Here is an 18,168-nt window from a genome sequence, read left to right as displayed (position 1 = left end):
GGTCCCTAAAGACCATTCTTCATATGCATTATTCCCATTTTATGATCAGAGGCCCATAGGGACTAAAAGTTGGGGTGCTAGATTGAGGGTTACAGGTAAATCCTGGATCATCGCCAACTTCACTGAGGTTGGGGGTTCAGGCTAGACGCTCTTTCTTTCTTCTCGACTTAGTAAAAGTGATTTCAGATCTCTGGGAAGACCACTGGACAATGTCCGGGTTTCGTTTTCCTCTGTTCTAGCTGCAGTGTGGGTTCCTGCCTCTCCCGAGCCCCGAATGCCCGCTTTCCCCTGGCTGCAGCAGCTCCGGGGCGCCTGGGAACCCAAAACCCGCGGCCGCGTGACCGGGCCACAAACGCGCGGCGCCGCTCGAGTCCGCGCGGCCCCGGAGCTCGCGCCGCCGCCGCCGCCGCTCGCCAGGCTCCCAGGGACCCCGGGCCACCGCCATGCTCTTCCGCTTCGGCGTGGTGGTGCCGCCCGCGGTGGCCGGCGCTCGGCAGGAGCTGCTGCTCGCGGGATCGCGGCCGGAGCTGGGGCGCTGGGAGCCGCGCGGCGCCGTGCGTCTCAGGCCCGCGGGGACCGCGGCGGGCGCGGCCGCGCTGGCGCTGCAGGAGCCGGGCCTGTGGCTCGCCGAGGTGGAGCTGGCGTCCGACGAGGAGGCGGCGGGCGGGGCGGAGCCGGGCCGCGTGGACACCTTCTGGTACAAGTTCCTGCAGCGCGAGCCGGGAGGCGAGCTGCACTGGGAAGGTACTGCGCACCCCGGCCTCGGGGCCCGCACCCCGCAGCTCCCCGTGCACCCCGGCCGCGACCTCGGGGGCGCGCGCCCGGCTGCTTTCCGGGCACCCCGGTCGCGGAGGCGCGCGCTCCCGCCGCTCGTCGTGCACCCCGCTCTTGGCCACCGCTCCCCACGCTCCCATCTTGACCCTACCCGGTTGCACTGCGATCCCAGCTAGCCTCCCTGGGCTGGATCGAGACCCAATCGGGTGGTTCTCCTGCCTCCGCTCGGCCCCAGGCCTCTCTCTAATAAGTGGCCCATCCCAGACTACAAAGGGCCGCTTGCTGGAGGGAATTTTTCCTTTAGATTTTTGACACTGAGTCAGTGGGAAATAGCAAGCTCCTCCCCCAAAAGTCCGCCCACCGAGGGAGAAGACAATTGAGACTTGACTTGATTTCTTAAAACACGTAAAGAACAATATCGGCTGGAAAGAAATAATAAAAGTAAATAGCCAGGTGTGATAGCACAAATCTAGGAGTGTCAGAACTTGGGAGGTTGAGGCAGGAGGATTGCTGGGAGTTCCCAGCCAGCCTAAGCTACAGTGAGAACTTGCTTCACAGAAATGCTATAATATGAATATATGAGTGAAAGCAGCATTTTCACCATACAGCCTCTAAACATACTGCCTGCATGCATGTGCGCATGTAAATGAACAAACATTGTACTTTATTTTACTTTAACAGTATTATTAAGACAGCCCAGGCTTATTTGCATATGGGTGTGTATTACTTTTTAAGTGGAAAAATAAAAAAGGACTGCGCACCTGTTACGGTGCGTTAAGGTTCCTTTTGGTTTTCGAGACTCCTGGATTGCAATCCAAGGGCAGAGTTTTCTTTCTAGCGTTTGGAAGTGTTTCTGTACAATAGATTTAGAGCAGCTAGAATGTAGTCACTTTGCAATTCAGTAAGGAATGTCTTGAAAAAGCAGTACCAGCGTGTTCGCCGACCAGTTTACTGTGAAGGAACTGAGCGTGGTGGAAAACTCATTCTGTATGGCTTCAGTGCTTCTCTCACTCCCGTGGAGGGAAAGCTTCTTGAGACGTTCACATGGGCAGAAAAACTGGCCAGTAGTCAGTTATTGTGGGAACCGAGAGGTGCCTGCCGTGGGCTGTCCTTCCTTTACAGTGCATTTCTACTAACGTTACTGTGTTTCTTTCCCACCGTAAAATAACATCTGATAATTTTAATAACAGTTCATGATGTCCTAGATCTTCTATTTCCAGGTTCCCTTCTTTATTGGGTTTTCTAACACCCCCAAAGTGCTGACGCTTGGGTTGCTGTTTCTTAATTTGTCTGGTTTCAATCTTTCTGCAAGTTACCACATACATTATATATAATTTGCAAAAATTCGTATCTATTGACACCTGCTGGAAATGCATAAAATCCACAACCGTACATGCTATATAATATGAAGAAATTTATTCCATGTTCATACCCCTTCTGTGTTGATTTTAATATTCTTATTTTAAATTATAGATGTGATATTGACTTTTATTTTATCGAGTTCATTTTACCTTATTAAAGAAATTTCTTTTTAAAAAGACTTCTAAAATAGCATATACACCCCTCCCATTCTCTGTACTCTGACTTTGTTTCTGAGTTAAGTTTTCCGTGTTCATGTCCTGTTCTCTCCGTTACCAGCACCTTCTTGTAGATGGGTATGTTAGTTTTGAGGATTGGAAATTAACAAGGACGTGGGGTGCTTAAGAGGAAGGTTAATTGTGTGGGAGGGGCTAAACTTCGTAACACAGGCATATGGTTCATTAGACCAGGTCAGACTGTTGTAAAGCAATCCTTGTGCAGCTTTCCTGTAGCAGGTAGCACCTGTAATCCTCAGCCTCCGAATGCTGAGAAACAGGCGCAGACCACTGTGCTTGGTACTTTTGCAAATCAAGACCTTCTACTCTCATTCTCAAAAAAAAAAAAAAAAAAAAAAAATTCTGGGTGTGGCGGTGTATGCCTGTAATCCCAGCACTCCAGAGTTCAGAAGCCAGCCTGGTATACAAAGTGAGTTCCAGGACAGCCAGAGCTACATAATAGAGACCCCATCTCAAAAACACCACAATAAGCCAGTAAATAAGTAATTTAAAAAAGGAAAAAGAAAAGGAACTTCCAGAAGCAGAAGCTGTCTCTGAATGTATATTATACATGTTAACATATATGAATAATTAGTGAATTATATTTAAATATGTTAACATTCATAATCATTATATTATATATCATGTATAGTATATAATATTATATTGGGGCTGGAGAGGTGGCTCAGTGGTTAAGAGCACTGACTGCTCTTCCAGAGGTCCTGAGTTCAAATCCCAGCAACCACATGATGGCTCACAACCATCTGTAATGACATCTGATGCCCTCTTCTGGCATGTCTGAAGACAGCTACAGTGTACTTATAATAAATAAATAAATCTTTAAAAAATAATATATGTGATATATCATGTATAACATGATATATAATATACACAATATAATATGTTATATTATATCATAGATATATATTAATATAGTGTATATTGCATAATTTACTATTTCATATATCATGTAAATATAATATACATATAACATCATAATATATATAATTTGATATATTATATCCATTATATATAAGATCATAATATATATTATAAATATAATCTATATGTTACAGAATGTATAAATGTATAATATTATATATTATATATAAAACATACATAAAACAACATATATAACTATATATTATAATACTATATATAACATAAATTATAAAATGTTATATAATAGTTATATATTATATAAATTATAATTAATATACTTGAATGTTATAATAATTATAATATGACACAATTTTCTTCAGTATAATATATTGTAATATAATGTAACAATGTTGCTGAAATTTGCTTAAAATCATTTCAGATTTCATTTTACTTCATATTTAGACTGAAACTCCTTCTGCAACTTAATTTTAAATTTTAGCAAAAGAATTATATGAGCCCTTGAGGTTTCTTGGTTAACCACAGGGCTTGATGAATGTAGTTTTGCTTATTTGAAAACGCCTCTCCCTGCAGACTCCGATTTCTGCTGTAAGTTCTTACTAAGGCAAGGCTTCTCGACGTCAGCCGCTCTGGGAGACCTCAAGAAGCTCTCCGGTTGTCACTTTGTTTCTGATTCCATTTTCTTTTTTGTAGCAACGTAATCGCTTGCTTTGTTGTATTCTCAAATAACTTTCAAAAGGTGGCAGTTAGGGCAACGTCTGAGCCCACACGTCGGGATGAGCATTTCCTAGACCCTTCCCCTCTTTAAGGCAAGTGCTCATAGAAGGCTTTCCCTCGGGACCTTTGGGGGTCAGCCTGTAAAGTATTTTCAAATGTCAAAATCAGCATTTTTTTCTTTTCCTCTATCCTTTTTTTTTTTTTTTTTTTCCTTTTTGGTGGAATGTAGTCTGTTTTGTCTTCCTTTGAAGCTTCAATTAAAAAATATTATTGTGTCAGGATGTGTGTTTTGTGTTGTTGGACAATTGTTTCCCTTCATCCCAAGAATTATTTTCTTCAACCCATGAAGTATTTCTTTGAGTATTTTATTCTCTGTTTTTTTTTTAACCTCTGAAATGGAATAGCCATGTACCTTTCGTATGTTTAATATGTTTGTTTAATGAGTTCTCCACTTGAGTTTTTAAGAATTCGATATTTCACAATTTTGTCAGCACATTGAAAGTCTTTTGGCAATGTTTTATTACATGTGAATGGGTATTTTCCTGGCACATGTATGTGTACCAAGTGTGTGCAGTGCCCTCCAGGCCAGAAGAGGGCAGTAAAGAGGATTGTGAGCTGCCATCTGTGGGTACTGGGAATTGAATGTTGGACCTCTGGAAGAGCTGCCAGTGGGCTCTTAACCACTGAGCCATCTCTCTGGTCCAACAGTCAGTTTTTATTTTTAAATTTCCCATATTTTTGATATTTTCTGATATCTTTATTATTATTATTATTATTATTATTATTATTATTATTATTATTATTATTATTATTATTATTATTAGAGCTGATTGTGGCTAATGTTTTTCTATAATCAGTCTGAAACTTCTAAAAGATGTTGCGTAGAGTTGGTCAAAACTGGTTTTCTCTTTCATCAGTTTAACCCTATTTGTAATCATTTTTTTTTTTCTTTGCGGTTTCATTCATGCTGTAGATTTTCCTCATGTATCTGGTAATCCTTGACAGCTGCTCCCGGAATAAAGGATATCTAAGGAGCTCTGCATCTTGAGATTGGTTTTGTTTTTACAAACCATCCTCTGCACAGCCGGGTGGTGGGAGGTAACTATGGTCCAAAACAGGATGTTAGGATGGCGGGAGACAATAAGAGACCCAAGGGAATTTTTGTCAAAAGTTTACTGACCTTTGGGTAATTTTATAGATGTTTGTAAAAAAAAAAAAAATCTAAAGAGACAGGGAACAGTCATTATGAGAAAGATAGAGACCAGCAGTGTATGTGAGGTTTTTTGTATCCTCTCTTCCACTTGGGCAGACTGATTTTTATAGGATCAGCATATATTTTATTGAAGAGGTAACAAGGGTCTTCTCTTTTGACAGCCAGCACGTTGAGAGCCCTTTAGTTCTATAGGACTGAGGCTGAGAAGGACTGAGGCCAGGAAGGTGAGTTGGTCCTGGAGGAAGGGTAGGACCAAGGTTGACTGTTGGATGGTGTCTGCCAACTGTGTAGAGATCCACCGAGATACATAGAAACTGTGACTCCTCCCAGCCCCAGCCCCGCAGGAGGACCTGTATCAGCTACTGAGGTCCCCAAACTTATCCCAGTTGTGACTGGGATAGCCACAGTCCACCAGTTTATGTGTGTGGCTTAGAGCAGAGTGGAAATTTCATCCTTGATGTATAGAGTGAGTTAAGGCTGTGGTAGAGTGGGAAAGCAGGAGCCACATAGGAGCAACGGTCTTGGAGAATCCTGAGAAATAACACATGACCTAGATTTATGACACGCTAGTTTTCACTGTGGAATATGAAGGTGTGCTCTTCATCTTCATTAAAGACTCTAAAACTATTTCATATAAGGTATAAAGTACAAAAAAAAAATAAACCCTTCACTAAATGTACAGCATAACTCTACCAGACTTCCAGACAAAATTAGGAGTATTCAATCCATCATCTTTCTGAGACCAGCCAGAAGTTCTTAGATATAAATAACTTTATTGTATCATCAGAAAGAAAAAGTCCTTCCAGTTGTATACCTTAGTAATGAAACTGTCTTTTAAAGAAAGACCTAGAAAGGAAAAGAGGAATCTGTCAAGACCACAACGCAGTAAACATCAGGGAGTCAGCAAGCAGAGACTTTCAGGTCTATTCCTGTTAAGTGGTTACGTCCAAGGAATCTTGATTTAGGCTCAGGCTAATATAAGTTCAAGAATATAAACATTTTTTTCCTTTGGATCACCTGAAAACAAACTTTTAAAGTATGTCTCAGATGACCAGAACTACAGCCAAATCTGTCCCAATGCAATATAAAAGGCAATGAAATTTAGACAAATCCACCAATTTCCTTTCTTTAAAAGGAAAATCAGCTTTTAAAGTTTGTCCAGATGAAACACTAAAGGTTTTTATCTATCAAAATATCTCTGTGGTTCTCACTTCCACAGGACTGGCATACTTTAATTAGTTAATATAAAATAGAAAAATATGCTTAATTTGTATTTAAAAAAAGCTGAACTAGAGGGTATTGTCGTCAGAGACTATGAGAAGAAGGAAAATTCTGGAAGAAGGGGTGAAGGTAAAGGGCTAGTTTAGCCGACATCTTTGTCCAATAATGGATAGAACAGCTAGGTATGAAAAAAAAAGACATAAGTATTAGCTGGCTTCACAGGGAATGGTGGAGAGGACCTATAACTAGGGGAGCCGCCTATACCCATCAGAGATCCGAGAAGGATGTTTGTCAGAGTAAGCAGAAAGTATGGATCAAGTGGCACCCATATTAATTAAAATAATGACAGAGACTTATTCTCTCTAAGTACAGTTACTCTGTGCCTCTGTGGTAATCTTGACAGAGTTGTTAGAGTCTCAAGTCCTAGGGCAGTTGGTCTTCGGTCTCTAGGCCCAGAAGATCTAAGCTTTTTCCTGTGGAGGAGGAACTTGGGAGACTGACCTACCTGGAAGAGATAATGAGGGGACAGTTGACTCTTCAATGTCTCACCTACCCACAGTTCAGACATGGTCCTGGTGGCAGGCAAGGGATGAAGACAGTTCTTTAACCAGTGGCCAGGGTTGCTACACTTGAAGCAAGGTCCAAGTGGAGTGCATGGGTGACCTATTTTCTTCAGGGGTGGCCTCAGGGTTGCTGCTAGAAGCTGGTATTTTTCACAGGGGCCTTTATGGTGTTTTCCTGTTGATCCTGCCCATTAAAGACTTTAAATATCATTCTCAACACATCTCTCTGAGGGACTTCTTTAGCCTTTTAAGTTTTTTGTTTGTTTGTTTTTGTTTTCTTTTTTTATCCTAAGCTAATTTCTTTCCTAAGAAAGAATTGGTCCCAAGTTACATATATGGCCTGCTCTAGCAAATTAAAATTATTTCTACATAAAAATAAAAAAAAAAACTATAAACTCTTTTTGGTTACAAATCTTAAGATAACATTTGGTGGGGGAGATTTTACCTTAGTGGCTTTTTTTCAGGTCCTAGGATGGGGTAAGTTTAAATTTCAGCTTTAAAGTGTCGATGGCCATGATTTTAAAATCAAGAAAAGGTAAGGACATTTAGAAAACTAAGCATTTGTAACTAAGTTTATATTGATTAAAAAAATGTAAAAACCATAAGATAAACAATAGTAGCCCCTTTTGGAAATGGTTTGCTTTTCAGTTGTTTTCAGATATAACATATCTCTTTCCTGGGATGCTCTGTTGATATTCTTCCTGTTTCAGAATCAGGATGCAAGCCTGACCCAGGACAGAGGCTTTAGAGGAAATCTTTACGGAAACATGCTTGGGTCTAAAGTGGGATGGTCAAATCCTGTCTCCAGAGTCAGCTATTTAGTAGAGTAAGACAGCATGTGACTATATATAAAAAATATATACCAAAAAGACATTTGAATCTCTGTATGACTGGATCCAGTGATCCGTGCACCCATAACCAGTTTTCATGATGGAGTCAGGCAACCTGGAAAGCTTAACAAATATTCTTCTTCCATATAAAGACACACAAGGGAGGAGGAGGTCCCAGTGAATTGTGCTGGGTGGGGGGCACTTACAGGGAGCTGTGTCCGCTGTCTCAAAGTCTAAAGGAGACAGACTGAGGGCTCTATGTTCTGATTAGATAGAGAAGGAGACTCAGCTTTTCCAGGAGAATCTGATGGATATGGTAGGAGGAAGGGAGGGATGAGAATCAGAGAGAGGGGAGTGCTTGGATATAAGGTGGTTTTAGACAGCTTACCCATGTGGTGGCAGAATTTCTAAGATCACTGAGAATTTGCAAGTTGAATGTGTATGGTATCTCCAGTTCCATGTGGAGAGAGAGAGAGATGTTAAGGAGACAGACAAGAAGAGTTGAAGTTTTTGATGAGTTTTCAATGAGAAGAATTAGATAGCCATCTCTTAATTCTCTTGGAGAAAGCGGAGAAGTAAAGAAATTCCAGGGTTAGAGCAAAGGCCAAGATAGAGAAGACCCAGAAGAGGTTTTTCTCTACACATCTAAGGGTCAGGAGCAGAACAGGACCAGGTGGGCCCTAGAAGGGAGATCAGTATGAGAAGGACGAACAAGAGAGGGACAGGGGAGAGAGTAGAAAGGAGGAGAGGAGATGGGGTGGGTGGGCAGAGGTTAAGTGGCATTGGATAGACTCTTGAACCAGAGGACACTCCAAGTGGATCCTGTTTTATCAAGAGAATGTCCAGCTCATGAGGGATGGTATCCTGACCAGGTGATGGGTGTCCAGCATGACTTTACAGAGGGGAAAGTTGAACACGCAGCTCCAAGGAGAGAGAAACAAGGAAGGGCCGACAGGAAATCTGGAGTTGACTGTGGGATAAGTGAGTAAACGTTTGCACTGAAAACCATTAAGTAATATACTTCTGAGGAAAAAGAAAACAAAACTGCTGGGCTGTCTCTCTAGAGTAGGGGACAGCCACCCAGCTGTGGGGAGCAAGAAGGTTTGATAGGGTTTCTTTTTAAAAACTTTTTTTACTGGATATTCTCTGTATTTACATTTCAAATGTTATTATCTTTCCCCCAATCCCATCCCCCTCCCATTCCCATTGCCTCTGTGAACTGTTTCTTGGGTATTCAGAGCTTTTGGGGCTAATATCCGCTTATCTGTGAGTACATACCGTGAGAGTTCTTTTGTGACTGGGTTACCTCACTCAGGATGATAGCTTCAAGTTCCATCCTTTTGCCTAGGAATTTCATGAATTCATTGTTTCTAATAGCTGAGTAGTAAAAGTACCATGATTTCTGTAATCATTCCTCTGTGAAGGATATCTGGTTTCTTTCCAGCTTCTGGCTATCATAAATAAGGCTGCTATGAAATTGGTTGAGCATGTGTCTTTGTTAGATGTTGGAGCATTTTTTGGGTATATGCCCAAGAGTGGTATAGCTGGGTCCTCAGGTCCAATTTTCTGAGGAACCACCAAACTGATTTCCAAAGTGGTTGTACCAACTTGCAATCCCACAAACAATGGAGGAGTGTTCCTCTTTTTCCACATCCTCATCAGCATCTACTGGCACCTGAGTTTTTGATCTTAGCCATTCTGACTGGTGTGAGGTGGAATCTCAGGGTTGTTTTGTTTGCATTTCCCTGATGACTAGGGATGTTGAACATTTCTTTAGGTGCTTCTCAGCCATTTTGTATTCCTCAGTTGAGAATTCTTTGTTTAGCTCTGAACCCCATTTTAAAATAGGATTATTTGATTCTCTAGAGTCTAACTTCTTGAGTTCTTTGTGTATATTGGATATTAGTCCTCTATCAGATGTAGGATTGGTAAAGATCTTTTCCCAATCTGTCGGTTGCCGTTTTGTCCTTTTGACAGTGTCCTTTACCTTACAGAAGCTTTTAACAGGGCTTCTAAAGGTGTAAGGGCAGGTCTTAACCCCACTAGAAAAAAAATTTTAAGGTAAGACAGAGATCTTAGCTTGTTCAAGTGAGTGAGTGAATGAGAGAGAGAGAGAGAGAGAGAGAGAGAGAGAGAGAGAGAGAGAGAGAGAGAGAGAGAGAGAGAGAGTCTGAAGTCATTAGGCCAGTTTCATGACTGACTGATGTTCTTTTGCCGGTGAGGGGTTGGGGAATGAGGCAGCTGCTACACAAGAAACAGAGCTTCCCAGTCACAAGATTTCTGAGCAATGTGCTTAGGTTTCTTTCCTAAGGAAGGGCTGTCTGGACTAAGCTCAGGTGTCCATTTTAGGGCATTGGCAGCTGTGCCACCATCTTAGCGCTTATTTTGTGACTTAACTGTAGGATGCTTGTTACTGAGCAGAGTTCCTGTTGACCTTTACTCTATTGGGCTGGGCCTCAGACACCTCAGTGTGCTGGGGCAGGTCCTCACACCTCACACACACTGCGATCTTTCCCAGGAAACCTTTTCCCGACGTATTTGAAGAACACTCATCTCATGGTAGCTATTGGTTGGGGTAGAGGGTCGCGGCGCGGGCGTGAAAGCTTTCCTTCAGAAGTTTTCCAGGCTGGCATGTGTTTAGTTGTTAGGTGCCCCACTTTCCTGTTTGCCTGGAAGTGTTTCTTAACATCTTCTTGAAAAAAATTAATTTTATGTATATGTTTGTGCCCGCACAAGGTTATGTGTACTGTCAGGAGTGCTGATGCCTTCTAGAGGGAGTCAGATCTCCTGCAGCTGGAACTAAAGGTAGTTTTGAGCTCCCTGATGTGGGTGCTGGGAATTGAACCTGGGTCCTCTGTACGAGTGCTAAGTGCCCTTAACTTCTGAGCCATCGTTCCAGCCCAGCTCTTGTCTTCTTGTTCTACTTACCTGCTGTTTTACCTTGTGCCTCCCATCACAAGCTGTTACAGTTCACAGTCACATGGGTTGTGTATCGGTTACTTTCCTTGTTACTGTGACAAAATATGTAACGAAAACCAGCTGACAGGGAGGACGGGGAGGAGGGGCTTATTTTGGCTCCAGGTTCGTGGGTGTCACTCACTACAGCTGGGAAGGCATACTATAGGGAGCAGGAAGCAGTTGGTTACGTTGTACCCACAGTCAGGAAACACAGGGAAGAATATTGAGGTTTAAATGTCTCCCTTTAATGAAATGTAGGAGAATGATGTTGCCCGCATTTATGTTTGGCTTTCCCACGTTAGCTAACCTGATGTAGAAATTCCTATGCCGCTGTTTGTCTGTGCAGAGGTGTGTCTCCTGGGTAATTCCAGAGCCTGTTAAATTGACAGTCGAAATTCACCACCACAGGTTATAGTGTATTGGAGTCTGCAGCTGTAACTACTGGGAACTTATAATGTGATTCAGCCTAAAAATCTGTTAATTTACACACCCAGCCGAAAGAATTTACACACCCAGCCACGCTATTTAGTATAATTTTAGACGTTCAGAGAAATTCCTGAGTCAGTACAGAACACTATGTTACCTGCCTTGAGCCCTTCTCTGTTGCTAACATCTCATTTTGATCCGCTACCCTTGTGGAAGAGAAAGGCTGATATTTATGTATACATTATTAATGAGAGTGGATACTTTATCCTAGTCTTTTTTTTTTTAACCCAATTTACTTTTTTTACTTAGAAGCTCATGCTTGAGCTTAGCATGGGGCACACCTTTGATCCCAGCATTCAGGCAGAAGTGGGCAGATCTGCATGAGTTTGAGGTCAGCACGGGAGAGAAGAATCTCCAGTCTTTCACCACAGCGCACTGACTGCTTCAGGCAGCCTTCCTTGTCTCTGACATGACCTTCATGGTTAGAAAGAGTTCTTCTCAGGGGCTCTGAAAATGTTCCTGGTGTCTTTCTCATAATTAGAGTGCGTATGGCTTTGGGGAGGAAGCACTATGGGATAGAGAGCCGAGTGTACTGTTTACTACAGAGTAAAGTGGGGGCATTGTAAGGGCATGAGCAGACAGTGCTTAAAGGGATAATCACAGAGGAAAACGCTGTCAGGGTGAGCGCTGCCAGGGCCAGGGAGTCTACTGTGGAGGAAAACACTTTCAAGAGGTCAGAGTTGGCCAATGATTGAAGTGACAATTATAGAGGAAATGCTCCCAAGGGTTGAGAGACCACCGTGCTGACCTGCATATGTAGGTAGGCTTCATAGTATTTTCTAACCTACCTGGACAGTTGGCAGTGGTGGCATTTTATTATATGGATGAGTGGCAGGTTTATTTGAATCAAGTCTTAAGGGAAGGAAGGCACTGTGGTTTGTCTTTCTTCTTTACTAGAGGGCTTTATGCTAGACAATAATCTTACTATCTTTTTTGGGGGGGGGTAGTTTATATTGTCTCATGTCCATCAAGAGCCAAAGCCATGATTCAGATCTCAGGTTTTGCTTTTGTTTCTGTGGGTTTTGTTTTCTTTTTGACCAGTCTCAGCTCTTGTTTGTGCAGGCTGTTTCTTATAAGGGTGGGTCCATTCTTACCGACTTTCAAACCTGGTAATTCTTTTTTTTCTTTTTCTTCTGAGGTCTGGAGGTCATCCCTTCGCCTTGGCCATTCTTTACTAGCTTTCTGACAGTCCAGACTCTCACTTGAAAAACTAGAGTTGGATGTTATAGTGTAAGTTATACCATCTTAGGTTTAGAAGTGTCATAAATGTTACCCACTCACTGCTGAGCTAGAGGTAATTCTGAAGAAGTGTAGAAGACATTGGTTTCACTACCATTCAAAGTAATCATGGTAGGTAGATGAGTTAACACACAGGAATACTCCGTATGAACATGGGTTTACACTTTATATACAAGATCCACTGAATATGTAGTTGTGGGTTTATAATTGTGACTTTTGGGATCCTCTCACATCTGCTCATGGTCAAGGCAGATCGGATGAGATGGAGGTGGGTGTTCTTTCTGCAAGTACTCTGCCTAAAGCTGTGTGTGTCTCTGTGTGTGTGTCTATGTGTGTGTGTCTGTGTGTGTGTCTGTGTGTGTGTCTGTGTCTCTGTGTGTGTGTTTGTGTGTGTGTCTGTGTGTGTATTTGTGTGTGTGTGTCTTTGTGTGTGTGTGTGTATGTGTGTGTATTTGTGTGTGTGTGTGTGTGTCTTTGTGTATGTGTGTGTGTGGTCCTGAGAGACAGGGTGTCTGGGAGTGGCATTAAAAAACAACCCGAAGTCAAATTGTGGGTACAATCTGATATCCTGTAGTCTTTTTAAGATGACTCCCTTGACAGCTCTTGGCTCTATGGTCTGCTAGAGATAGTGTTGTGCCAGGAAGTGTTCGTGAACCCCAAAAGACCACGAAGGAGCCAATTCTGATGTAATTACTTTAGAGTCTTCATTTACAAGCTCAAATTTGGGCCACACTGCCATCTCTGCCAGCAGAAAGAGAGGGTGTAGCCCCAAGTTATGAAAGGGACAAGGCTTTATAGGAAATGGTCAACAAGAGAGGGGAGTTTAGCCTAGCAAGTATCTGAGTAACTATTATAGGCCAACAACTGGGTGCTCTGAAGCAACGCTGTATACAATCATAAACCAATCAGACTAATTTTTGATTAACTGTTGCTAGGAAGTAGCTAGTGAGTAACTAGCCAAGACCATTCTGGCACTTGAGTTCTTGGTTCTTGGGTTCTTCTGCAGGCTTTTTCCCCCCCTTTTAAGATGGATGCCTTCCCAAGATGAAGTAGGTTTAGCCTCTCAGTAGCTTTTGTTCAAGACAGCTCTCTCTGGTTGAGACACCTAGCTTTCTGCTCGAGACAGCTGTCTCTGGTTGAGACATCTCTCTCTGCTAGTAAAAGCTCTAAAAGCTCTCCAGATATGTCATAGAAATCTCAACCAAAGTCAGAAAAGCTGCTACAAAAATTCTTGGATTTTTCCAACCAAGTCAGAAATCCCATTAGAAAAAGTCTAAAAGTAACTTCTTGGGTTTTCCAATCAAAATCAGAAAGCCAGAAAAAATTCTGAAAGAGCTGTGTTTGCTCTGTCAGTAATTATTGGGATTTCTGATCAAGGTCAGAAATACTGTTAGAAAAAAGTCGGAAGACAGCTAGGAATTAAAAGACCTGTTGTCACTCTGCATGGATATTCCAACCGAAATCAGAAATCCACTTAAAATATTTTTTAAAAGAGCTTTGTTCACTCTCCAGAGCTTTACAGATATCTCAGCTCTCCTTAGAAAAAAATTCTTTATACACTGCTATCATGAGCTGGAGAGATGGCTCAGTGGTTAAGAGCAGTAACTGTTTTTCCACAGGTCCTGAGTTCAAATCCCAGCAACCACATGGTGGCTCACAACCATCTGTAATGGGATCTGATGCCCTCTTCAGGTGTGTCTGAAGATAGCTACAGTTTTCTCTTATATAAAAAATAAATACAGCCTTAAAAAAAAACTGTCACTCTCTATTAGCTTGTCTCATACGGACCAAAAGCCCAGTTTTCTTATTTATAAATCAATCAGTTATTTATTCCAAGTTGTCTCTTGATCATCCCAAAGTCAGCATACCATGACCTTAGCGCCTTGACTCTTAGGAAAAGGGCAACAAGTCCTTAAAGACCAGATGAGTGGCCCAGCTGGAGAAGGTCACTTCAGGATCTAAGTTCATGCTCTCTGGTCTCCTTCAATGTCATCACGTACCACTGAGCTGAGTTTGTAACAGCAGATAAAAATCCCACATTGTCCAGAACTCCACTTAAAAAAAAGAGTCATTTGAAGACGGAGAACGTTTGAAACTTAAAATAGATATGCTTATCCTTGGACTCGATCAAAATCTTAACAGTTTTTTTTTTTTTAAGGACCAGAAGTCTTCCAGGAACTTTCAGGTCAATGAAGTTCTCACTCAGACTGTGTGATGGAGACATGCTGGGGCATGTCTGGAACCTTGGCTGTCTCTGAATCTGAGTCTAACCCCGTGTGGAGGGTCAGTTGGGTAAGGGCAGGACTCAGGCTCCTGAGGAGTGGCCCTGTGGACAGACAGGGGGAGACGGGAGCAGAGCACCATAGGCTTTGCTAGTGAGTAAACATGGCCTCCACCTCTGCTACATGCACAGCTGGATTCTTGAGCTATCACATAGTTGGAAGATTAGCTTCTACTATTTAAACTAAAAAGTGCCACAGAATGAATTCTCCCAGCCCTTTCCAGACTTTTATCTGTCTTCTGATTCCACTAGGTGGCAGTGTTTCACTAATTTAGGGTTCGTGCGTGCGTGCGTGCGTGCGTGCTTGCGTGAGTGCGTGCGCGCGCGCGTGTGTGTGTGTGTGTGTGTGTGTGTGTGTGTGTTCATGCATGTATATCTCTCTGTGTGTGTATGTGTGTGTGTGTGTTCATGCATGTATATCTGTGTGTGTATGTGTGTGTGTGTGTGTTCATGCATGTATATCTGTGTGTGTGTGTGTGTGTATGTGTGTGTGTTCATGCATGTATATCTGTGTGTGTGTGTATGTGTGTGTGTGTGTGTGTGAGTGTGTGCCTGTGCGAGGGAACACGCTACTTTCTTTTCCCTCTCCTCTTCTCTCCTGCTCTCCCTTCTCTTCCCTGCCTCTCCCCCTCTCTCATCTTTCTGTCTCCTCTTTCCCCTCTCTCTCCTCCCCTACACTCTTTCTGTTTTGAGACAGGGTCCCACTGTTTACCTCTGGCTGGACCGAAAGTCAGCATGAAAAGCAATTGTGTAGACCAGTCTGGCCTCTAACTCACAGCGATCCACCTGCCTCCGCCTTCCAAGATCTGGTATTAAAGGTGTGCAGCAACCAGCTCTATTTTAACTTATTCTCTCTCAATCTTTACTTTCTTCCCATTTCTCCCCAGGAAATTCTGGGGAAAAAAATAAAACATTTCCTATTCAGCTGAGATAGAGTTTGAGTAAGAATTAGAACTTGTAGAATTCTTCCACGTGTGAAGAAATAAAACATTCGTTTTATGTTGTTCCAAAATATGTAAATTACTTTGGTGTGGTTAAAGTCCCCTACAAAGTAATTAGAATTCCTTATAAGGATATTGTTTAGGTTCTCTCGTTTCCTGCTACAGATGCCGGTCCAGCTGGCCCGTGAGCTCGTTTGCATCCTCCCCTCCCCATCCGTCTCTCAGAGACAGCTTTAAATTCAGTGGGTTAAGGGGCAAGTGCGCTAACCACTGAGCCATCCCCCAAGTCCTCCCGTGGCTGCTTCAGATCACGGCGGAGGCTTTGCTCATGATATCAGATCGTCCTGCGCCTTTGATACTTACGACGTGCTCGAGAAATGCTTTATCGTGGTTTCGTATTGGTGTGCTCTGAGTCAGAATTTCCTGGAGAATTAATTCAACGAGATGAATTGCGCAAGAAAAGCACCCCGTGGGCTGTGATAAATGATTCCTTGCTGACATCTGTTGATATTAAGGTTTTACCGTGAGTGAACATATGTGTATTACAAGATGCCTATCCGTTACAAATAAAAAAGTAGAGTTATTCAGCACTGACTTCTAGTGTCTACTTAGGCAGGGGCAACTTTGATACCACCACAGGTACTGTGATTTATCCAAGAGGGGATAACTGCTTTGAAAAAAATCAGTCTATTTAGAGTTCTTTATAAAATTTGATTCAAATAGAAATTATCTTTGCTTTTAAACAGCTGAAACGCGATACAAAATTTTAATTGCTTTTTTTTACCAAATACATTATATGCTGTTTTCAGGGAAGAAAATATTTATTTTATTTTATTCTGCTTTAGAGTGACTAGAGTGCTCTTCCAAGGCCTGTCCCCCACCCCCTTGTTTTTGTTGACACACAGTCCTGTGTAGCTTGGGCCGGCTTCAAACTCACTACAGAAAGGACAAGGACCTCGTGCTCGGATTCTGCGGAGTCCGCCTCCAAATCGCTCTGGGTTACAGGGGTTTATCATTAAGCCAACTTTCCTGTTTGTCTCTGTGAGCTGCTGTATGAAGCTCTGGAGACGTGTGGGCACTATGCCAGTCGGACTTTAGAACACATTTCTGATGAGTTAGTTCATAGTTTCGCACTGGTTTATAAAGGGAATTGGAGACAACCTAAATTTCACCACCACTGTGTGTTTCTGGTGTTTATAAAAAAATTGCCTTTGGATTTATTTCTGATGAGTCCCCATTTGTACAAGTGGTAAAATGAGTCAGGGATGGTTTCAGTACATGTTTCAGAGGTTCCACACATTGTCTATAAGTTAAAAAACAAAACAAAATGAAACTGTCTGGCTAGTGAGTTAAGTGGCCTCATGGAAGGTAAGCAAACGGATTCCTCAGGGCTCTGAATACTATGGACACAGAGCGAGAGCCAGAATCCCCTTGATCAGGTCTTTCCCTGCTCGTTTGCTGATCAGGAAGCATGCTTGTCAAATTTGCTGGCAAGAGAAAATGGGGGAGGGGAGTCGGTAATTTGTTTGAGGGAATCACCTTTCAAACATGATGCCTCCCAAGTAGAAATAAACCAATAAGAAATCAATAAACACGAATTCTTATATTTGCATTACTTTCCAAGAACAGAAAACAAGGAAACTGTTCACCTTGAGAGCGGTCATGAGGAAGGGTTTTGCAGCTCTGATTACTCTTAGTTTTCAGGGACAGTTTCCATAGTTTGGGCAGACGTTCTTTTAGAATTTGTAAACTTGATGAATTACTGGGAAAGACATCACATGAGCCCATATGGGGTTACTGTTACTATGAGCTTGTCTCGAAACAAGCTCTGCACAAGGCTGTCGTCCAGCTAATGTGCGCATGTCTCAGTGCTCTGCGGTGTGCAGATTAAATGCTTGCTAGAAGGGTCGGAATATTCCGGGGAAGAAGCGTGGTTAAGAGCCGTGAGCCGCGGGACACCAACTGTGTTATTTCCTGTGTTAAATCCTTCTAATGGACTATCTAATTGAGTCCCTCCCAGCAACCCCACGAAGTAGTTAGGACTGTTTGTCCTTTTCCTGCAAATCGGGAAATAGGAGCACGCAGGTTGCTTAAATGATTTTCTCATTACTGACTGTGTGGGGATAGTAAACAAGACACCCAGCCTCTGCATCATTAGACCCCACATCTGGAGCCCACCAACCAACACTGACTCGGAAATACCTGACTCAGAAGAACTACATCTGAATTCAGCGGGTACGGACCTTTCTCCTGTTACTAGTTCGGAAATGACAGTGCTAAGGCAACTTATGTCACCTTAAGATCACGCTAGGTGGCGCACATCACCTAGAGGTGACTTGAGGGGATGTGTATGTCACACGCAAATGCTGTGTGACGGTATGGCCTGGGATGAAGCCTGAGTCTGAATCATGAGGTACCTTGAATATTGCCCATTTCCAAATAGGGGCCTATTGACTCAGGGCTTTAGTATG

General features: G+C 42.6%; 1 protein-coding gene across 2 annotated transcripts in view; it reads left to right on the top strand.

Annotated features, from left to right (window-relative positions):
• Positions 1–388: 388 nt before the first annotated feature.
• EPM2A (EPM2A glucan phosphatase, laforin) overlaps positions 389–18,168 on the top strand; it is a 77,223-nt gene continuing 59,443 nt past the window's right edge. For both annotated transcript variants that reach the window (XM_080941601.1, XM_080941600.1), the window contains exon 1: positions 389–744. In XM_080941601.1, coding sequence (XP_080797727.1) covers positions 444–744 — 301 coding nt within the window. In that variant the 5' untranslated portion in view covers positions 389–443. The remainder of the gene's footprint in view (positions 745–18,168) is intronic.

The sequence above is a fragment of the Micromys minutus genome (assembly GCF_963924665.1).
Source record: "Micromys minutus genome assembly, chromosome: 30".
NCBI lineage: Eukaryota > Metazoa > Chordata > Mammalia > Rodentia > Muridae > Micromys > Micromys minutus.
The sequence above is the reverse complement of the archived record's forward strand: the minus strand, read 5'-3'. Positions and strand labels throughout refer to the sequence as shown.